The sequence below is a fragment of the Nannospalax galili genome, unplaced genomic scaffold (assembly GCF_000622305.1).
Source record: "Nannospalax galili isolate Female #2095 unplaced genomic scaffold, S.galili_v1.0 scaffold221, whole genome shotgun sequence".
NCBI classification, from domain to species: Eukaryota; Metazoa; Chordata; class Mammalia; order Rodentia; family Spalacidae; genus Nannospalax; species Nannospalax galili.
In genome coordinates this window covers 267,443-290,427 of record NW_008344592.1, presented here as the reverse complement: position 1 = coordinate 290,427, position 22,985 = coordinate 267,443, and the positions used below count along the sequence as shown (strand labels likewise).

The following is a 22,985-nucleotide window of genomic DNA, read 5'->3' as shown; positions in this document are numbered from 1 at the left end:
TGTACTCTCATTTAAAAAAATAATAAAAAAGAAAATGATGATGTTTCTATACACGGGCCAACTTGAGATCCACTCATTTGTACAATGCACACTGAGAATCCGCTATATGCTGGGCTCTGTGCCAAGCACTGGGAATAATTGAAAGACAAATACAGTACAGTCTAGTTATAATCTAATGGGATAGACAGGTATGTACATAAATTATGATAGTTATAAGGAATTCAGTTATAATAAAAATATGAAAAAAGCACACAGACTAGAAAAATTGAACTATGTTGGAGATGGGGGCAGTGGCAGAGACTGGATGTACTTTGAACTCTAGGAGCAGAAAGAAGTCCAGAAAATGTGTGGGGGCAGTATGGAAACTGTGTGTTTTCTAGGGGATAAGTGAAGGCTTTGTGAAAGAGATGGCATGGGGGGGGTCAGCATTTGTTCAGTGGGTTGAGATTGATCCTAGAGGCCAGGAAGCCAGCTGTAAGGAAATTATAGCAGGTCAAAGGGGAAGGAGGACAGGGACAGTGACAGAGACAGTAGGATGCAGTGGAAGGAGGATGCCAGAGAGGACTGGTTAAGGGTGTAAGTCAAATCAAAACCAAGAGTGATGAACTTGGATGACTTGAGGGATTGTAATAAGTTCAGGCCTTCCTTAAAACTCCCCAAAGAGAACAGGGTGGTGCCTTGGTCCTTTGAGGTGGGCTTTTTTGGATCTAGGAGCTATAGATAAACTTGGAGTAGCTGAACCATGTTACAAGGTTTGCACACTAGTGAACTTTAGAGCAACACTATGAAAAGACGGGCATGGGGCTAGAGATCTGGTTCAGTGGTTAAGGGCACTTGCTGTTCTAGTAGAAGACTGGAGTTCTTTTCCCAGGATTCATGTGGGTTGGCTCACAACTGTTCATAATGTAAAGTGAGGATTTTGTTCTGTGTTGTTTTGATGAGGACTTTGTACATGTTAACCATGCACTGGACCACTGAGTGACATGCTTAGTCCTCAGAGGTGAGTCTTGTGTGTGCTAGGCTGTGCTGAGAAACAATTTAGCACATTAATGGATCTGTTAGGGCTGCTCTAAGAGTCTCAGCTTAAGAAGGAAGGCTAGCCAGGAAGGTGGCTAAGAAGAAAGGTGGGTCATGCCTTTAGTCCCAGCACTCAGGAAACAGAGGGAGGCGGATCTCTGTGAGTTCAAGGCCAGCCTGGTCTACATAGTGAGTTCCAGGCCAGCTGGGGCTACAGGGAGACTCTGTCTCAAAAAACAAAACAAAACAAAAAAAAAACAAAAAAACAAAGGAAGGCTAGAGCAGGTGGTGCACATCTGTAATCCCAAATCTGTAGGAAGGAGGATCAGTAGTTCAAGGGCAGCCTCAGCTACAATAGCAAGTTGGAGGCTAGCTTTCACTATGTAAGACCCTGTCCCAAAAAACCAAAAGGAAGGGTACATGGGCTGGGGTGGAGCTCAATGGCAGAGTACTTGCTTAATATGTCTGAGGGAGGCCTGTTTCCATTCCCAGAAACACACTCACATATACATATACACACACAGAGGAAGATCATTCAAGAAGGAAGCTACCTGAAAGCTGCCTCTCCCACTGCCCCTCTCCCACAAGTGACAAGTGCTGTGCTGAAATGGAGGGGAGGGAGTCATTGGCTCTATCTGGGAATCAGAGAAGGCCTCCTAGAGGAGGTTAATTTTCTGCTAAACCTCCCAGGATAAGAACTTCTTCACAGCTGGGCTTGGTGGCACACGCCTTTAATCCCAGCACTAGGGAAGCAGAGGCAGGTGGATCTCAGTGAGTTCAAGGCCAGCAAACTAAGTTGCTCAGGGCTCTATAGGACAGGCTCTTCAAAGGAAGGGGGTTTAAGTACTTTAACAAGGCACTTGTAGCTAGATGGTGATGCATACCTGTAATCTCAGCACCTGGGAGGTGGAGGTTCAGAAATTCAAGGTCAGTCAAGGCTACATAGTGAGTCTGAGGCTAGTGTGAGATACATGAGACCTTATCTCAAGAAGAGGAAAAATGAGGAGGAGGAGGGGAAAGAAAGAAAAGAATTCTTTGAGTCCAGTAGGAATTCAATCTTCCCCCAGCTACGAGAAACACATCCTCTCAGAAATTGCTTTTCTAACCTCCTGCAGGGGTCGCTGCTGCCCTAGGCTGGGGCTGCTACCTCTGGACTCAGCCAATTTCTTCTAAGAAAACTGCCCGAGCAGTGGCGGAGTACCAAGGGGGCTGCAGGGTGGCAGCGCTTAGCCAATGGTATTTGCGGGGGGTGTAGTGGGCACTGATTTTTTTTGTTTCTGTTTCTGGGTCACAAGTTTATTAAAATAAAAGAAACTGTGGGTAAATGCTGCCATCTGTGCTGCCCCCCAACACACACACACACACACACACACACACACACACACACACCAAGTCAGGTCTCAGACTAGACAGACACAGGGATTGAAACTGCTTTACAGACACTCCAAGGACTTCACTGAAAACCCACACTCAAGTGCTTCATGTCTGCAAACCTCTGTGCTTACCCCTTAGCATCTCTCCTCAGGATGGTGAGGTGGGCCACTCTAGGAGGTAGAGGTGAAGACCCCTGAGTCTGCTCTGGGACAGGGAGGCCCCCTAAGCCTGAGTCCTGCTGTGGGGCTCCGTGCCAAGAGCCCCTATGAGCTGTGGCCTCAAAAGGGCAGCCGTGATTTTTTTCACATAAATATATCGCACTTAAATGAATTTAGACAGCATGACATCAGAGAGTAATTAAATTGGTTTGGGTTGGAATTCCGTTTCCAATTCCTGAGTTCAGGTTTGTAAAAAGATTTTTTTTGAGCACCTGCAGGCCTCTGTGTGTGTGTGTGTGTGTGTGTGTGTGTATGTGTGTGTGTGTGTGTGTGTATTTTCACTGGAAAGGATTCAAAATTAGAGGGAAAAAAACTGGAGCACACAGGCAGCATTACGCCATTCTTCCTTCTTGGAAAAATCCCTCAGCCTTATACAAGCCTCCTTCAAGCCCTCAGTCAGTTGTGCGGGAGAAAGGGGGCGGTCGGCTTTCTCCTTTCAAGAACGAGTTATTTTCAGCTGCTGACTGGAGACGGTGCACGTCTGGGTACGGGAGCATTTCCACTATGGGACTGGATACAGGCACACGCCCGGCGGACTTCAAGACGCTAAGACTGAGGAGAAAGCCCTTGCTGCTACTGCTGCCGCTGCTGCTTCTGAACATCCACTCCTTTCATGGTTTTTCCTGCCAAGCCAGAGGCACCTTCGCTGCTGCCGCCTTTCTCTGTGGTGTCATTCAGCGGCTGGCCAGAGGATGAGACTCCCCAAACTCCTCACTTTTTTGCTTTGGCACCTGGCTTGGCTGGACCTGGAATTCATCTGCACTGTGTTGGGTGCCCCCGACTTAGGCCAGAGACCCCCAGGAGCCAGGCCAGGGTTGGCTAAAGCAGAGGCTAAGGAGAGGACCCCCCTGGCACGGAATATCTTTAGGCCAGGGGGTCACAGCTATGGTGGGGGGGCCACCAATGCCAGGGCAAAGGGAGTCCCTGGAAAGACACAGGCCAAGAAGGATGAAACCAGAAAGATGCCCCCCAGAGCTGGTGGCCAGGAAACCAAGCCAGGACCCCCTCCCCAGACTAGACAGGCTGCAGCACGGACTGTAACCCCTAAAGGACAGCTTTCTGGGGGCAAGGCACCCCCAAAAGCAGGATCTGCCCCCAGCTCCTTCCTGCTGAAGAAGGCCAAGGAACCTGGGACCCCTAGAGAGCCCAAGGAGCTGTTCCGCCCACCCCCCATCACTCCCCATGAATACATGCTCTCACTGTACAGGACGCTGTCCGATGCTGACAGAAAGGGAGGCAACAGCAGCGTGAAGTTGGAGGCTGGCCTGGCCAACACCATCACCAGCTTTATTGACAAAGGGCAAGGTGAGGGGTTGGGGTGGTAGGGAGGGACATTTGCACACACCCAGGAGTTCCAAAGTCCTGAAGTGTGCAGGTGGGGTACAGTATATGTGTATCCAATTTAGGGTGGGCATATGGAATTGATCTCAAACATACCAGATCCAGGCTGTGGGCTCGTCAGTACTTGGGGAGGGAGTGCACCTAGGGATCACCAGATCTTGTTCCTGCCAGGTGCAGAGGGGGCACTAAAGCCCAGAGACAAGATCTACCAGTTGGTGGCAGTTGGAGACTAGAGTCCAAGACTCACTCTTGATTACTGAGTCAACCTCTCTGTACCTTGTGTGGGTTGACCACAATTTCCAAGCTCTAGGTTTTTCTCAGATAGCAAGGAGAAAAAGAAATCTTTAGGTTCCCATGGGTCTTCAACTTTACCCTCAGGTTAGGGGACCAAGGGGTGGGGGGCGGAGAATGTGTGAAGGCAGAGGGGGGCATATTTGGGAGTCATAGAAGGAGGCAGTTTGACCAGGGTCTAACTTACCACCGTGCCCCGGGGTCTATTTTCCCATATGTATACCTGCACGGGCATTGGACTGGATGATTTCTGAACCTTTCAAAGTGAAAACCTATCCTAATACTGTTGTTTCCATCAGTAACCTGGGAGAACACTTGGTTTTCCTTGCTTCTCCCTCTGTTCACCTAGTGTTACTGTCTTCTCTTCTCAGCTCACTGTGTTCTCAGCAAATCCCTTCCTCTTTCAGAGCCTTGGTTTCTCCATTGTGTGAAGAGATGGGTAGACTGCTGATGTAGCTTGCAGTTCATATGGAACTTTGGCTGGAAGGGTGGGGGAGGGGTCAGAGAGTGGGAGAGGCTCCTCATTAGAGCTGGTCTGTAGGGGAATGACAGGAGGTGGGGGAGGTACAGGAGGCAGCAGGTCTGGCTGAGGTGGGGGAGGTGGCCTGGCTGCCTGCCCAGCCAGGGAAAGCTGTGACCCCTTGAGGGCTCATAAAATAAGTCCTTATGTACCCCCCCCCAGCACTAAGAGAGCTTGGGGAGGGGGAGATGTGGAGTTTAAAGGCCTAATTAGTTACCTTCTAGAGAAATATATGAATGTTCTCTAATGGTAAATAGGCATTTAGGAAGGAGGGCATGCTGATTCAGATACTACTGAAGTTCACACACACACTCACATAGGAACACTCACACATACAGCCTTATATTTTATACACATGGTAAATGAATCACATACAAGCACACACATATCTTCTTATGTATTTGTATGGTGTCATACACACACACAGCATCATTCTTCAAGTACTCATTCAAACCCAAATGTACATACATATACCACTTACATATACATTAACATATACTCACAATTGAACCTCATGGCACATCCACATACAAACTGTGGAACATTCACACATTCAGTAATGGAAGACATGAACAACAAAATTATTAGACTGGGAAACCAAGCAAATTGGGTTTCAGACCAGCTTTGTTATTAATTTTTTGTGTCAAGTCAATTTACTACCCATCTCTGTGCCACGTCTATAACAAGAACACTAAGATCTTTAAGGTGTGAGAAGCTCAGCATGGGGTATAAAAATTCCAAGCTGCAGTTCTACCTCTGTTTTTTCTAGCTAGATGGCTTTGAGCAAGTCCTCCAATTTACTCTGAGCATTGGGTTTTTCCTCTTGAAATCTGAGTAATTTAAATGCACATACCACCTATCTTACATACTCAAGATATGCTAGATCATGGGTGGTGGTGGACATTGGTGGAAAGCAGTTATAAAGCTGATGGCTCTAATATATGTAGATCATTGAAACAAACACAAGAGTCACTCACACCTATCTTACATATTGGAGATATGCTAGATCATGGGTGGTGGTGGACATTGGTGGAAAGCAGTTATAAAGCTGATGGCTCTAAAATATGTAGATCATTGAAATAAACACAAGAGTCACTCAAATCATACATGGCTACACTCCAATTTGGTTGGCTGTGTAAGAAGCATCCTCATTTGGAAAAGGGCTCTTGGTGGTTGGGGTGTTGGTTTCTGTCACAATGGGGAAGAGGTTAAAGAGATCTCTTTTGAATGGGAGAGAGCTGGGTCCTCCCTGGAGGCCCAGAGGTTGGCAGGCTCCCTTGGTGAGGTGACAGGAATTGACTTCTGACTGCTCTCTTTAGATGACCGAGGTCCCGTGGTCAGGAAGCAGAGGTACGTGTTTGACATTAGTGCCCTGGAGAAGGACGGGCTGCTGGGGGCTGAACTGAGGATCTTACGGAAGAAGCCTTTAGACACAGCCAAGCCAGTGGTCCCCAGTGGCGGGCGGGCTGTCCAGCTGAAGCTGTCCAGCTGCCCCAGCAGCAGGCAGCCGGCAGCCTTGCTGGATGTGCGCTCTGTGCCAGGCCTGGATGGGTATGGCTGGGAGGTGTTCGATATCTGGAAGCTCTTCCGAAACTTTAAGAACTCAGCCCAGCTGTGCCTGGAGCTGGAGGCCTGGGAGCGGGGCCGGGTCGTGGATCTCCGTGGCCTGGGCTTTGAACGGGCTGCCCGACAGGTCCACGAGAAGGCCCTGTTCTTGGTGTTTGGTCGAACCAAGAAACGAGACCTGTTCTTTAATGAGATTAAGGCCCGCTCTGGCCAGGATGATAAGACTGTGTATGAGTACCTGTTCAGTCAGCGGCGGAAAAGGAGGGCCCCACTGGCCACTCGCCAGGGCAAGCGACCCAACAAGAACCTCAAAGCTCGTTGCAGTAGAAAGGCCTTGCATGTCAACTTCAAGGACATGGGCTGGGACGACTGGATCATTGCACCCCTGGAGTACGAGGCCTTCCACTGTGAGGGACTGTGTGAGTTCCCCTTGCGCTCCCACCTAGAGCCTACAAACCATGCTGTCATCCAGACCCTGATGAACTCTATGGACCCTGAGTCCACACCACCCACCTGCTGTGTGCCCACACGGCTGAGTCCCATTAGCATCCTTTTCATCGACTCTGCCAACAACGTGGTGTATAAGCAGTATGAGGACATGGTTGTGGAGTCTTGTGGCTGTAGGTAGCAGCACTGGCCCTCTGTCTTCCAGGATGGCACATCCTGAGAACCCCTCCTCACACTCCTGGGATCACAGAGGGGTTGTAAAACTGCAGCTGGAAGCATCAGTACAGACTGCAGGAAAGGGGACTTCAGCAGCCTTGCTTATTCTCTAAGTGCAATTTGAGCTAAAGATCCCCTTCCATCTGCAAGTGCCCCATCTGAGGAGTCCAGTCCTTCTGCTCCTCTGACTGGCAGGGATAGCTCCAGCAGACAGAGTTTGAATGGGACTGAGACCCAGGAGAGATGTTCTTCAATGAGACTTAGCCCACCATCTTTCCTCATCTGGGCTTCCTCAGTCTCCAAACTGTCCCGAGGGGCTGGTGCTAGCCTAAGCACTTCCTGGGAGAGCCATAGGTGCCATCTCCTCTTTGAATCACCTTTGTGCCTGGACCAAGGAGGGAGAGGGGGAGAAAGTTTGGACAAGGGTAAAGGATGTCAGCCTATTAAACTGCTACATTAAAATGTACATTGATGAGATAAAAAAGCAAATCATGCCTAAAATTGCGGCAGATTTCATATCGTGTTTACTCCAGGGAACCCATGACTCCTCAAAGAATTGCTGACCCAGAGAGGGAAGGTAGATGCCTCAGGTATAAACTATTTCCCAGGCTTAGGCCCCACCCCCACTCCTGGGAACTGGAGCAGAATGGGGCAGAGTACAGCTGGTCAGGGCCAGTGCTCACCTCTAACCCCATTCCTGATCCTTCCAAAGGCCTATTGGTCCCCAGCTCCTTCTGTTCCATTGGGGCCTAGCAAAGGCTTAGCGTTTTACATTCCTTAGTCAAGTTCACTGTTTCCCAAATGAACTCTTAGTGGAAAGGGATATTGGGAGACTTGATTTCCTTTAAAATCACCTCTACTTCATTCACTAGCAGCTGTCCTATCCCCTGTCCCTTACTCCTCCAAATTACAGAATTGATTGGGCCCCATTTAGAAGACTCTGTACTTTTCCACTGGGGGATCTGAACTGCCACGGGTCTCTGCCTCCCTATGGTGGCATCTTGTTTTTGCCGTGACCACTGTTCCTCACATGGTCTGGTCTGTGACTCTGCTGTTCTCCAGCCCAGCATCATCAGAGCTCTTCACTGCTCACTTATTACCTCCCACAGCTTCAGAGTCCCTTCACATTTCACATTATAGAAGTGCATAATTACACATGAGTCTTCCGGCTGACCTCAGACAGACTGATAATGCCAGGCACATCCTAACAATGCTTCCTGCTTGGAGCATGGCCCAGAGTAAATGCTCACTTCTTTTTCTTAGCCAGAATCTTTGTGGAGGTATGGGACAACAGCTATTGGGGAGGAGAGTCTCCTGGTGGGGAATTTAGGTACCTGGATCCTTGAGCTGAGGCTCAAGGCCAGGTTCTACCTGGCTGAAGAAAGACATAAAGACCAGGAGAAGTCCAAGCCTTTGGTTCCCACCCAGAGGGCCTCAAAATTTTCCCCACCTCTCTCCAGCTGGGTCTTTGATTCCCAGGGCTCCCAGCCAAAGCTGTCTCAATAGTAGGGATCCCTGCCCAACAATGGGCAGATTTTGTGTCCTTTCCCTCTGAGTTGTCAAGACCTGAAGTAAGAGCCCAGTGCAGGGGCAGCCTACTTTTGAACTGCCTCCTTGGTTTGGAGGCCATTACCTGTCCCAGAGGAGCCAGATGGAGTTTGGAACTGAGTTCTCCCTGGCTAGGCTTCGTTGTGTTTGGCTGGTGGTGAGCCTGGGAGTTCTGGAAGTAAACAAAGGAGCTACCACAGCAGACAGAGGCCTGGTGTGTGAGAGAGGAGAATGAGCCTGAAGGAAGGTACTAGCAAGGCCAAGGAGACAACTATAGATACAGAGAGAGCTGTGTAGGAATTAGGTGGCTGCAAAACCCAGGGCAGGGAGACGGGATGAAGGGGTCACAGTGGTACTGGCTACCCCATGTGCTTATTTCCTGGGCTGTGCATCTCTCATTTCTTGGAAAGTTCTCCCTGCCTTAGCCCCAGCAGAGCACCAACTGAATCACGTGCTTTTCTTGCTGAAGGGTTAGGCTTTGGATGAATGGTCACAGCTCTTAGGAACTTCCTCTTCCACCCCAAACTGCTCTGAACTCTCTTTCACAAAGGAGCCACTCAGACTGTGCACCCCTCTTAGCCTAACTCTAGAGATCTAGGGATGTGAGTGGGACAGGCCCTTCCAAACCCAACCTTCAGATCTGGGCAATGGCCTCCTTGGAGAACTCTCTGGCCAGTCACAAGAAGCAGTATACTTGTGTAATAGATTCTTGCTCAAAGAAGGCTTATCCAGGCTGAGGAGATGGATCAAGCTGGTAAAGTGCTTACCACATAAGCATGAGGACATGAGCTTGGATTCTCAGAACCCATGTAAAAGGCCAGGCACAGCAGCCTGTGTCTGTAATCCCAGTGCTGGGAAGAAGAGATAGGTAGTTCCTCAAAATTTGCTGGCCAGCCAGTCTAGGTGAATTTTTAAGTTCCATGTTCAGTAAGAGATCTTATCTCAAAAAATAAGATGGAGAATGACTGAGGAAGATACCATCGAACTCTAGCCACCACATGTATGTACACAAATGTGCACATGTACACACAAAGAACAAAAGGCTTATGTCCATACTCTCCTATCCACAGTTTCCCAGTTCTGAAGGGTTCAAAAGGCTGTACAGTTTCAAACTTCATTTCTGTCTTCTATCGTTTAAAGTTACAGGTCTTGGACAAGAAATGGGTCTTGCCATGTAGCCAAGCTAACCTCTAACTCACTACACAGTTGAGGCCGGCCTGGAATTTGGAATCCTCTGTCTCAGTGTTTGAGCTTGCAGGAAATCACCGTCATGTCCAGCTTGGTTTCTCATTTGAGGAAGGAAGGAAGGAAGGAAAGGAAGGAAGGAGGGAGAGAGGGAAGGAGAGAGGGAAAGGAGGAGGGACGGAAGGAAAGAAAAAAATGCAGATAAACAATATACCTATTAACTATTTCATAAAGCTGTGAGGATGTGAAAGGCACTGAACTTAGGTGATAGAAGGTGGCATTCAGTAAATATTAGCTATTGTCATTGGTGTTGTGCCTCAAATTGTCTTAAGAAGCAGGCAGGATGAGAACTACTGCCTCCTGTCACTTTCTTTTCTTTTTCTTTCTTTCTTTTTTCTTTTTCTTTTCTTCTTTTTGAGACCAGGTCTCCCTGTAGCTTCATCTGGCCTGGAACTCCCTATATAGACTAGGCTGACCTCGAACTCACAAAGATCCACCTGCCTCTGCCTCCCGAGTGCTGGGATTAAAGGCGCGTACTTCCATGCCCAGTTCTGCCTCCTGTCATTTTTACAGATAGGAAGCTGATACCCAGGGAGGAGTTGCAGAGTGGCAACCACAGATCTCCTGAAGACCCCCTCATCCTTCATACCTACTCTTCTGGGCCCCTGAATCTACTGACCCTTGTCTTGGCAAGCAATTGAGTCACCTCCCTGGCCCTTGTCTCCCTGGCCCCAAAAGTATCTCCTTGGGGATATACCATGTTGTTAGTTCCTTGGGAAAAATAGCAGAGCAGAGTTTAGGGCAGGAAACATGAGAGGCCCAGAGGGGGAGGAAAGCAGGGAGGCATCCAGCACTCTGTTCCCCATCTCTTGGCCCTTTCCACATCCTGTGTCCCAGGGTCATAACAGGAGAAATAACTTCTCTAGGGCTTGGGACATACAACCTTGGAAAGCCTTATAGCCTTTATTCTGACTCCGCAACTGGCTCTTCTGATTGAAACACAGATGAGGAAGCACAGCAAGACAGGGTTAGTCACAGGAGTCAGGTGGTTGTAGCCCTGGTTCTACTACTTTGCAGCTGAGTCAAGTTAGGTAACCTCTCTAAACCTCAGTCTCCCTGTCTGTAAAAGAGGGTTAATATTCCTTTAATCCCAGCACTCTGGAAGCAGAGCCAGGTTGTTCTCTGATTTTGAGGCCAGCCTGGTCTCCAGAGCAAATCCAGGCCAGCTGTGGCTGCAGAGGGACCCTGTCTCAAACAAACAAACAAACAAACAAACAAACAAACAAACAAAAAAGAGAGATAATATAAAATGTATGAATCCTTAGATTCAGGATATGAGGTTCATTTATTGCATCAATCTTTGATCTAGTCACTCATTCATTAATCAATGGGTATTTATTGAAGGTCTATTCAGGAACAGATGCTGTGCTGTTGGGATGATGATAAATACAACTTGTTCATGTTTGCCAAGGGCTTGTCATGTGTCAGGTTCTTGTACTTAGCACTTTATGGGAATTTCCCTACTTTACCATGTTCTTAAGTTTTATGAATAAATGGCAAAGTAAATAAAGAACCCAAAGGAAGCTGGAGATAAGGAAGGTTGAATGAGAGTAGATGAAATAAAACAGGTAAAAAGTCAAATTATCTATTTAAATTCATAAGAACAACTGCACAAGTATGGGATATGAAAAAAATGTGATTTTACAACTTCAGATCAGAAAGGAATGGTGTTGTAGGTGGCTGTGAACCAGCGGAGTTAACAGACTATGCTATGGCTGCCTAAATGCTAATACAAGGGCGAGCGTCAGGACTGGGGAGATAGTTCATAGTTCAGTGGCAGATTGCTTGCCTAGGATGTGCAAGACCCTGGGATTGAACCCCAGCACTGCAAGAAGAAAAAAAGAAAAAGAAAAAGCAATCAGGAAAAATGTGGGTTTCATTAACAAGTTAGGTGGCATAGAAACTCAAAGGCATTGCTTCCACTGTTTCTTTTCTTTTCTCTCTCTCTCCCTCCCTCCCACTCTCCCTCCCTCTAGCCCTCTCTCTTGCCTCCATTTCTCATTTTTTTGTTTGTTTGAGACAGGGTTCCATATAGCCCAATCTGGCCTCAAAACTTGCTATGTAGCTAATGATGGCCTTGAACTCTTGATCCTCCTGCCTCCACCTCCCAAGTCTTGGATTATAGGAGCATGCCCCAGATCTGGCTTTATTTAGTGGTTTTCTCACTTTGCCTAAGCCATTATGGAGGGAATAGAGGAGGGTATAATCATGAGAGGTCTAAAAATACTGTCTTAAGAGATTCAGGTGGAGAAACTAAGGCTACAAAGTTAGAGGAGGGAGAGGAGCAGGAGATCAGCAGGCGTTTAGAAGAAACATGATCACAGCAGTCAGGAACTGAAGGACTACTATAGGTAGAAGAGACTCCACCAGAATGTCTGATTCCAGAGGATAGGGCATTGAATAAAGAGATTCATATCCAATTGCCTCTGTGTTTCATGCTGTTCCAGGCACTGTGCTAAATGCTCTCACTCATTTAAAGAATCATATTGTTTATTTACTATATGTGCACATATGTTAATGTGCAAATTATGTGAATGTGAGTACAGGTGCCTGAGGCAGCCTGAAGAGGGTGCTGGAGCCTCTGGGTCTGGAGTTACAGGTGGTTATGAGACTCCTGACATGAGTGGTGGAAGAGCAGTGTAGAAGAGCAGCACACACTCTTAACCACTGCTGAGCTGTCTCTCTAGCCCCTTCATTCACTATTGTAATCATCCCAGAACTTAGCTGCTATAACCCTTAGAGGCGAGTTACTATCCTATACAGCTTCCTAGGCAGATTTCAGATGAATTTAAAGGACAGATTTTTTTTTTACACTTATAAATTGTTTAGTTCTGAAATTAAAAAAATTATGTGTATGAGTGCTTTGCCTGCATGTAAGTGTACCACGGGCATGTAACGCCTGCAGAGATTGAGAGAAAGTGTTGGATCACCTGGAAATAGAGTTGCAGGCAGTTGTGAGCTGCCATATGGGTGCTGGGAACTGAACCTGGGTCCCTTGCAAGAACAGCCAGTATGCTTAACCAGTAAGTCATTTCTCCAGCCCCTAGTTCTGACTTTTTTTGTTTGTTTTTTGAGACAGGCTCTGCCTGCAGCTGTTCTGGAACTCATTATCCAGAACACCATGCTAACCTAGATCTCACAGAGATCCTCCTGCCTCTGCCTCCCCTCTCCTGGGATTAAAGCTGTGTGCCACCAAGCTCAGCTATTTCTGAAAATTTTTAATTGGTATACATGCATGATACACAATCCTGGGTTTCATAAGGACATTTTCATACAAGTGTAATATCAATCCCTCCTCCTTCGTTTTCCCTTTGTGTTTTTGAGACAAGATCTCAGCCTGTAGCCCAGGCTGGCCTGGAGCTCAAAGCAATATCCTGTATCAGCTTCCTGAGAGTTAGGATTATAGGCACATGCAACTACCACTGGCTTAAAGCACAGCTCCTTAAGACTAAAGATAGTTGAAGCAAAACATCCATCTCCTATAGTCAAGAAGAGCTTGAATAATTACTTGGGAAACTGGGGATAAGATCTGAGCAACTTTAAGGGTGAAAGAAAGTGGCAGTACAGGAAATGGAAGTTGACTAAACATTAGAGTTCTCCCAAATCATGTACATTGAACATAGGTCAGAGCTCTGGTGTAACAATGCCAGAAATAAAATGCTAGCCTTGCCCCTTTCCTAGCTGTAAGACCTTGGACCAAGGCCACTACATCTTTCTCTTTTCAAGTCCTGTCAAATTTGAAAGGGTTATATATAAAGCATTTAAACAATCCTTTGAATAATGTCTGGCCTGTAGTAAGCATTCAGCAAACATTAGCAATGGCTATTATTATTATTTAAATATTTTATTTATTATACAATTATTTTTTAAATTTTATGTGTATGGTATGAGTATATTGCCTGCATGTATGTGAGTGTACCCATGTCATGCAATGCTGCGGAGGTCAGAAGAGGGCTTCAGATTCCCCTGGAACTGGAGTTAAGGATGGTTCGTAGCGGTCATGTGGGTGCTGGGAATCAAACTTGGGTCCTCTGCAAGAGCAGTCAGTGCTCTTAACTGCTGAGCCTCTTATTATTATTATTATTTTATTATTATTATCATCATTATTATTGTTGTTATGTTTTTTGTGGTGCTTGGGATTGAACCCAGGGCCTTGAAAATGCTAGGCAATGACTATCAAGGAATTGCATCACCAGCCTGAGCTACAGTTGTTGATAATGGGAGACTCAAGGCCTACAAACATTAAATAATTTGTACAATATGCAATAACATGAGAGGAATTATGTGAGGGCCAGTGAGATTGGTAAAGGTATTTTCTGCCCATTCTGACAACCCGAATTTGATATCTGGAACCTGTGGTAGAAGGAGAGAACCAGCTCCTGCAAGTTATCCTCTGACTTCCACGTGTTGCACAGTAGCACATGCGTATCCACACACATACACACACCACGTGGATGTAAAAATATTATGTAAGAAGCATATAATTTAACTCAAGAAAATAAGAAAAAGAGGGTAAGGTGCTGAAGAGATGGATCAGCAGCTAAGAGCACAGGCTGCTCTTTCAAAGGACCCATGTGGCAGCTCACAACCATCTGTAACTCCAGTTCCAGGGACTCCAATGTCATCCTCTGGCTTCCACAGGCACCAACTACACATGTGATTAAGGCAAAACACTCATACACATAATAAAATAAAAAATGAATTTACAAAAGAGAAAGGAGGGCATTGAATGTCTGTGATGAATGAATGAACAGGAAAGGATGGTAGGAGACTTCATGTGGACATGGGATTTGATTGAATCCTGAAGGTTGAATGAAATTCGGATATGGGTTTAAGGACCACATTTCTCAGCAGAGGGACTACATGAACAAATGAATGTGCTTACAAAGCAGAGAAGGCATATTCTTCCATTCCTAAAATCATGCCATGTTGGTGATGGTTCTACTGACTGTGAGGGTTGGTTTTGGTTGCTGCTAGACTCCTTAAGTATGGGTATTTGAGGCTGTCCACCTGCCTTGGAGAACAGAGAAAACCAAGAAGCCAGACCACAAAGGTCAAGAACATCATTGGCGAGTTGTTGGTACCAGGAACTCCATGATTATATATATTCCCTGCTTTCCCTCACACACAGAAGCAATGGTAAGCCAAAAGATCTCTGAAACTCCATTTTTTGTTCATTTGTTTCTTTTTTGTCTTTTTGAGACAGGATCTCTCTGCAGCCCCAGATGGCCTGGAACTTGGTATGTAGACCAAGCTGGCCCCAAATTCACGGAGATCTGCCTGTCTCTGCATCCCAAGTGCTGGGATTAAAGGCATGTGCCACCATGCCTAGCTAACGTTTATTTTATTTTTAATTATATATATCATGTACATATATACATATATATGCATATATATTTCTGTATGTGAGTATGTGCACATGAGTGCAGGTGCCCCCTGTAGCCAGAGGTGTTGGATCCCCTGGAACTGGAGTTATAGACAGTTATTAGCTGCCATGTGGTACTGGGAACCAAACTGAAGTGCTCTGTAAAAACAGCAAGTACTCTTAACCACTGAGCCATTTCTTCAGTCCACTATGAAAATACTTTAAAGATTAGCTGGGCATGGTGGTGCATGCCTTTAGTCCCAGCACTTGGAAGGCAGAGGCAGGTGAGTCTCTGTGCGTTCAAGGCCAGCCTGGTCTCCATAGCAAATCCAGGCCAGCTGTGGCTATAGGGAGACCCTTTCTCAAAAATACCAAAAGAAAAAAAAAGAAAGAGAAGAAAAGAAAATGCTTTAAATATTACATTTTCTCTTCTCTTGACAATTCAACATGACCATTTCTCCCTCAATATCATAGCAGTTTGTTTGACTAATGTCCACATAAGGAGTCAGCTTGTATGTAAGGGCTATGTTGTACAGATAATGTTTAAGTTTAAATGAGAAAATCACATTTAGCCAGGAATAGGTACATATTGTAAAGAGCAAGGAACCAAGATAAGATGAAGGATCAGCAGATTCACACTCCTATTTCAAAAGGGCATAATGGGGGCTAGAGAGATGACTGAGCAGGTAAGAGCACTGGCTGCTCTTGCAGAGGACCCAGGTTCAGTTCCCAGCATCCACATGGCAGCTAACAACTATCCATAACTCCAGTTCCAGGGGATCCACTGCCCTCTTATGGCCTCCACAGGCATAACACACATGGTGCACTTACATACATGCAGACAAAGCACTCATACACATAGAATAATTTTTTTTTTAATTTAAAAGGGCATAATGAAATGTACTATCTTAACCATTTACAATTTTTATCACTACTATTTTATTTTTATTTTTTTAATTGGCCTTTTAAAATTTCATACAATATTTCCTACTCACATCCAGACCCCCTCCCCCATCTATGCTTCTTCTCCCCAAACCCTATCCACTCTGTCATACATGCCAAGTCCTATTCATTCAGGCGTTTGTACCCAAATGTCTTTCAGTATCACTACTATTTTTTGTGTGTGTATATAATGTGTGTGTGGGTACATGTGCCACGCTATGCATGTGGCGGTCAGAGGACAACTTTGTGGAGTCTGTTCTCTCCTTCCACCTTTATGTGGGTTCTGGGGATTGAAATCAGTTTGCCAGGTTTGTGTGGGAAGTGTCTTTACCTGCTGAGTCATGCCATGCCAGCAAACCATACATCCAATATGATATTAATATCCAAACTATATGAAGAACTCAATTTAATAGCAACAAAATAAATAATTTGATTTAGGTACAGGCAAAGGGACTGGGGATGTAACTCTGTGGTCGAGTTCTTGCCTAGTATTCACAAGGCTATGGGTTTGATAGCACTGCAAAAAAAATGACAAAAACCAATCAACTAAAACAAACACCCTCCCCAATAATGAGCAAAAGATCTTTGAAAACAGTAATTTGTCTCCAAATGATATATAAATGGCCAGGACTGTAGAGATGGCTCAGTGGTTAAGAGTACTGGCTGCTCTTACAGAAGACCTGGGTTCAAATCCCAGCACCCACATGGTAGCTAACAACTGGACCCTAACTCCAGTTCCAGGAGATCCAATGCTCTCTTCTGACAGGGCACTACATGACACAAGTGCACTTACATACAGGCAGGTATAACATTCATACACATAAAATAAAAAACAAAACAAAAGATATATACATGGTCAACAGACATAAGGAAAAAAAACCCTCCATCATTAATCATCAGGGAAATGCAAATTAAATCCACAATGAGATATCACATTTGTGAGATATTATAACAAGTGTTGATGAGGAAGTGGAGAAAAAAAATTGCAATACTATGGATAACGGCTGTAAATTAGTTCAGCCATTATGGAAACAGAATGGAAACTCCCCATGCAAAAAATAAAAAATAAAAAAATAGAACTATTATATAATCTAGTGATCCTACTAATGGGTGTATAGCTACAGGATATGAAATCAGTATTCACATGTTCATGTGGCATTAATCACAACCGCTAACATATAAAATAAATACAAGTGTCCATCAACAGATGGGTAAAGAAAATGTTTATATTTATAATGGAATGCTGTTCAGCCTTAATAAAGGAAGAAATTCTGTCTCTTGGGACAAAATGGGTGAAGCTGGAGGATATTATGTTAAGTGAAGTAAATCAGGCACAGAAAGACAAACACTGCATCTAAAAATGTTTTACTCATAGAAATGAACAGTGGAATGGTGGCTACCAGGAGCTGAGAAAGAGGCTGAGATGCTGGGCAAAGAATATCAATTTTTAGATAGGAAGACTAGGTTCAAGAGCTCTATTGTATAGAGCTCTACTGTATAGTATGGTGACTATAGTTAATAACAATGTATTATATTTTTTTGATCCTTTTGAGACAGGGTCTCCTTGTAGCCACAGCTGGCCTGGAACTTGCTATGTAGACCAGGCTGGCCTCAATCTCACAGAGCTCTTCCTTTGCCTGCTGACCACTGGATTTGAAGGTGTGTGTCACTACGACTGGCTGTATTATATTCTCGAATACCATTTAGAGAGTACATATTAAGTGTTCTCACCACAAAAAACAAATGAAACTATATATGCTAGTTGGCTTAGTTTAGCTATTTCACAATGTAAACATTTAAAAAACATAAATATATAGGATTTTTACTTGCCAACTAAAAAATTAACTTACATTTTAAAAAAAAGAATTGCAAGGGCAAGCGTGGTGGTACATATCTATATCCCAGCATTTGGGAGATGGAAGCAAGGGATCAGGACTCCAAGGCCAGTTTCAACTACATACATGAGTCTGAGGCCAGCCTAGGCTACATGAAATTTTGTCTCAAAAAAAAAAAAAAAAAAAAAAGGATGGAGGGTAGGTAGGGACATGTGAACTCACTTCCCAGGGACACCTCATCCTGGATCTCATCTTACTTGCTACTTCCTCAGACACTCACACTGGCTTTATCTAGCTATGCTGGAAGTTGCCCATGATATTGTTTATATTAGCTATATATTGGCTCCTTCATAGCACATCATAGTTTTTATTTATTTTTTTCCATGGGTTGACTAGACTTGCCTGTACTTCCCCCACCAGCCAATGAGCTCCACAGAGGTCCCACATTAGCCTTGTGTCCAAGACATAGTGAATTCTTAATGGGTCTTTATTGACTTGAAGGAAGTGTTTCAACATCCCGGCTTTTGCTCCCAGTCAATCCCTGAAGCAATATCCTCTCTTTTCTACTTCTCCTGGGTCAAGACCGTTCTTTTCACATTTCCCCAGAACACTCTCATCCTTCTTCCTCTTGTGTGATCATTTGCTAACTTTTTCTTATCAATATTCAACCCCTAAACACCTTCTCTTCTGCCATGCTTCGGGTCAGCCTGTGACTGAGGAGCATCTTTCCAGGACTGTGCTGCCTTAGGGTATTAGACTCTTAGGCACTCCTTAATTATTAGGATTGGGGCTGGGGAGATGGCTCAGTGGTTAGAAGCACTAGCTGTTCCTGCAGAAGCCTTGGGTTTGATTCCCAGCAACCCACATGGTGGCCATCAACAATCTGTAACTCCAGTACCAGGGGATGCAATGCCTTCTGACCTCCGCAGGCATTACATGACATGAGTGCACTTATATACAAGCAGTCAATACATGGGTGCACTTACACACATGCAGGCAATACATTCATATAAAATAAAAATAAAATATTTTAAAAAGGTATTGGGGTTCCTTCCCCTCCTGTTCTTCGGTGCTCCATTTCTCCTGGGAGGTGCAGTCAGGATGCAAGGGGCTATTGCAGGGAGGCTAGAGAGGTCGGGGTCTCGGAGGCTGCCTGGGGGGAAGAACTTGGGCCATTGTGACGTGCACAGGGACAGGAGCAGCGGGGGACCTCCGCGCCTGCGCCGCCGGACTACCCTCAGCTAAAGACCGGGTAGGGAAGGGGTGGTGACAACGGGATCCCGGAAGCCCACCCTTCACCCGGAAATGATCACGGACGAACATGGCGTTGCTGGTGCGAGTCCTTGTGAGTGCAGGAGTTCCTCTGTGTAGACGCCTGCGGGGCTCCGTGCTGGGATGCGCAGGGTGGGGCGGGGGCTGCCGGAAGACGTGGGGAGACCGTGCCGAGCTGGGCCCCGTGGGCGCTCTTCCTTGGGGAAACTGAGACATCGCCCCCTTCTGACCCTCGTTTGGCCTTAGCCGCCCTCTCTTTCTAGAAGAGCGTGACATGGGATCCTTAGGTGATGAGGTTTGCTTGTCCTCCCTGGCCGCTGGAGAGGCCGTGGGGCTGTGGGCCCCAGGCGGTGCCTGTCACATGACCTTGGATGAGACACCTAGGGCCCACAGTTTCATGTGGAAATGGCATTTATCTCCCTGCGGTCCCTGTGCATTCTGAGGTTCTTTGGGTCAATTCTGACCTGAATAGTTAAGTGGAATGAATAGATGGTCAGATCGAAAGCTGCAGGAGAAATGACCGCGTGGTTTTCACTCTTAACCTAGTGTTTGGCACGGCCTAGTACTTGTTGAATGTCAATGAAGAAACTATCAAACTGTAACCCGTCTGGGGAGCTATGTACATGTCCCTCCCAGATGGGGTTTTAAGTCATCTTGAGATTCACTCCTAGCGTAGTGACCTCTAGGAATTAAGAGGAAACAAAACAGCTTAAGAAAACCACAGAACTTGGTTCCAGTCCTGGAGGAATGGGACAGTTTTTCATTTTAGTTAGGTCTTTCAAAAACCAGGTCAAGGGCACTTTTTCACAGCAGACACTGTTTATTCCTGCGTTTGACATAAAAAAATAATTTTTACGTGTATGAGTGTATTGCCTGCATGTATGTAAGTGCACCCGTGTCATGCAGTGCGCCAGAAGAGAGTGTAGGAATCCCTTGGAACTGGAGTTATGGATGGTTGTTAGCTGCCATGTGGGTGCTGGGAATCGAACCTGGGTCTTTTGCAGGAGCAGTCAGTGCTCTTTAACCTTTGAGCCATCTCTCCAGCCCCTTGACTCTTTTTGAATTGTTCTGTTACATTGGTGTTTTTAATACTTTTCTCTGTGACTTACTGCAGATTTTACTTCTGGTGTTCTTTACCATGAAAGCAAAATGTAGAACCCTCAGTTACTGCTCAGAATTTTAAGGAGTGTTTGTGTAACCTAGAGAAGCATCCATTTGCTGAAGTAATTACAGATGCTGAAGCAGAAATTAAGATCTGAGGTTGACTGGGGAAGTGGCAGCCAATCTTAAAAAAAATTATTTGTGTGTGTGTGTGTTGTTTGGTGTTGAAGATCCAGGCCCTCATGCATGTGAGGTAAGGGCTCTACTGCTGAGCTATAACCCTAGACCTAAATTAGTTTTCAAGATGGATATTTTGGGAAATACAAGAAAAATTTATTGAGCTAGAGACCTGAAATGAACATTTTAATAAGCCTTGGAAATCAGTGGCTGCTCCAACTACTGAATTTTACAAGTGGAGGTTAGAGGATAACATGTGGGAGTTGGTTCACTCCTTCCACCCACATGGATGCTGGGGATAAAACTCAGGTCATCAGTGGTGGGGCAAGTGCATTTACCCACTGAGCCATCTTGCTGGTCCCAGATTTTCTTAATCAGTAATGTTGTTATGTTTTATCAGAGAATCAACTAACAAAAATTAGTTTAATTTCTTTGTCGTTGCCATTTTGTTGTGTTTTTAAAAAATATTTATTATTTTTATTTTGTGTGTATGAATGTATTGCCTGCAGGTATGTGAGTGCACCCATGTCGTGCAATGCCATGGAGGTCAGAAGAGGGCTTCGGATTCCCCTGGAACTGGAGTTAAGGACAGTTCGTAGCCACCATGTGGGTGCTGGGAATCGAACCCCGGTCCTCTGCAAGAGCAGTCAGTGCTCTTAACTGCTGAGCCATCTCTCCAGCCCCTGTTGTTGGGTTGTTTTTTTTTTTAAAGAATATCTTTATTTTATATGTTTGAGTGTATTGCCTACATGTGGGTAGGTGCACTCATGTTGTACAATGCCTGTGGAGGTCAGAAGAGGGTGTTGGATCCCCTGGAACAGGAGTTACAGATGGTCATTAGCTACCATGTGGGTGCTGGGACTTGAACCCGGGTCTTCTGCAAGAGCAACCACTGCTCTTAATTGCTGAACCATCTCTCCAGCCCCATGGTTTTTTTGAGACAGGGTCTCATTATATAGCACTGACTGGCCTGGTACTCTCTATGTAGACCAGGCTAGCCTTGAACTCACAGAGATCTGCCAGCCTCTGCCTTCCGAGTGCTGGAATAATGGTATGACCCACCACCACTGGCTTTGTCTTCTTTTTGAGACAGTCTTATATGGCCCAGGCTAGCCTTGAATTCAAGGATGACCTTGAACTTCTGATACCTCCTGAGTGCTGGGATTATAGACATGTATCACCATTTCTGGTTTATGTGGTGCTAGGGATGGAACTCAGGGCTTTGCATATGCTAGACAGAGGACTACATCCCCTGCATTTAAATTTTTGAAGAACTTCCAAATCACCTCCAATAGCAGGTGTGCAGTTTCAGTGTCTTGACAGTCTTTATTGGCCATTTGACCACCTGTATATCTTTAGAGAAATGTCCAAGTTGCTTGGTTGTTGGTTTTTCCTTTGGGGATAGAACGATAGTCTCATTATATAGGTCTGGGTGGCCTGAAACTTGCATTGATCCTCCTGAGTGCTGGGATTACAGGCGTGTGCTACCATGCTTGGCCTTTTGTGCTTGTTTTTTGTTTTTTGGGGGACAGAGGCTGTAGTAGCTGAGGCTGACCTTGAACTCCATATATAGCTAAGACTGGCCTCAACTATCTCGCCATACTAGGAAAGTACTCTACTACTGAGTTACAGGACCAGGCACATGGTTAAAGGCTTTACTGTTTTTTTGTTCTTTGTTTTTTCTTTTTTTTAACTAGTTTTGGTGGTTACTCTAGAGATATAACTAACACCCTAGTTTATCACAATTTAGTTTGGGTTAATGTAGCTTGTTTTCAGTGATATATAAAAACTCTGCTTCTGCTGGGCGTGGTGGCACACACCTTTAATCTCAGCAGAGGCAGAGGCAGGCCTCTGTGAGTTCAAGGCCAGCCTGGTCTACATAGTTCCAGGACAGCTGGGGCTACAGGGAGACCCTGTCTCAAAAAGACTAAAAAAAAACCAAAACAAAACTCTGCTCTGTGCAACTGTGTTCTGTTTCTTATAATGCTACTGTTATTCGGAACCCAGATTTCTGCATTATATGTATATCAACAGGTCTATAATTGTCTTTTGTAGTTATCTGCTTAATTACAAAATTAAAAGGGACATAAACGCTGTATTTTTACCAGTGTACTTTATTTCTTCATATAGATTTGACTTACTGTCTTGTATCCTTTCATCTTGAAGGGTATCTCAGTTTTTTGAGTTTTTTTTTTTGGTCTTTTTTGAGACAGGGTCTCCCTGTAGCCCCAGCTGGCCTGGAACTCACTATGTAGACCAGGCTGGCCTCGAACTCACAGAGATCCGCCTGCCTCAGCCTCCCTAGTGCTGGGATTCAAGGCGTGTGCCACCACACCCAGCCAAGTTTTTTTTTTTTAACTTATTTTTTAGTATTTTTGTATGTCTGCTGTCTGCAGATTTATAGATTATCTCAGTTTTCGTTTATCTGGGAAGTTTGCATTTTATCTTGTTTTACCTTTAAATGATAGTTTTGCTGGATATAGAATTCTTTTTTTTTTGTTTTTTTTGAG

The 22,985-nt window shown here is 45.2% G+C and overlaps 2 protein-coding genes across 5 annotated transcripts in view; both read left to right on the top strand.

Annotated features, from left to right (window-relative positions):
* The first annotated feature begins 2,992 nt into the window (after window positions 1-2,992).
* Window positions 2,993-7,394, top strand: Gdf5 (growth differentiation factor 5). Its single transcript, XM_008840747.2, has 2 exons — window positions 2,993-3,914; window positions 6,081-7,394. The coding sequence occupies exons 1-2, from the start codon at window positions 3,302-3,304 to the stop codon at window positions 6,953-6,955; spliced, it is 1,488 nt and encodes a 495-aa protein (XP_008838969.1). The 5' UTR covers window positions 2,993-3,301; the 3' UTR covers window positions 6,956-7,394.
* Window positions 7,395-19,172: 11,778 nt separating this feature from the next.
* The window catches only part of LOC103740185 (ubiquinol-cytochrome-c reductase complex assembly factor 1), a 105,394-nt gene continuing 101,581 nt past the window's right edge, over window positions 19,173-22,985 (top strand). Inside the window, exon 1 of one of the 4 annotated variants that reach the window (XM_029567212.1) lies at window positions 19,173-19,270. In XM_029567212.1, coding sequence (XP_029423072.1) covers window positions 19,247-19,270 — 24 coding nt within the window. In that variant the 5' untranslated portion in view covers window positions 19,173-19,246. The remainder of the gene's footprint in view (window positions 19,271-22,985) is intronic. The other 3 variants (XM_008840744.2, XM_029567213.1, XM_017800048.2) reach the window with 3 other exon arrangements.

Coding starts and splice junctions, on each gene's coding strand:
- Gdf5 (XM_008840747.2), top strand. CDS start 3,302: ATGAGACTCCCCAAACTCCTCACTTTTTTGCTTTGGCACCTGGCTTGG. Junction 3,915..6,080: donor CTTTATTGACAAAGGGCAAG/GTGAGGGGTTGG, acceptor TGCTCTCTTTAG/ATGACCGAGGTCCCGTGGTC.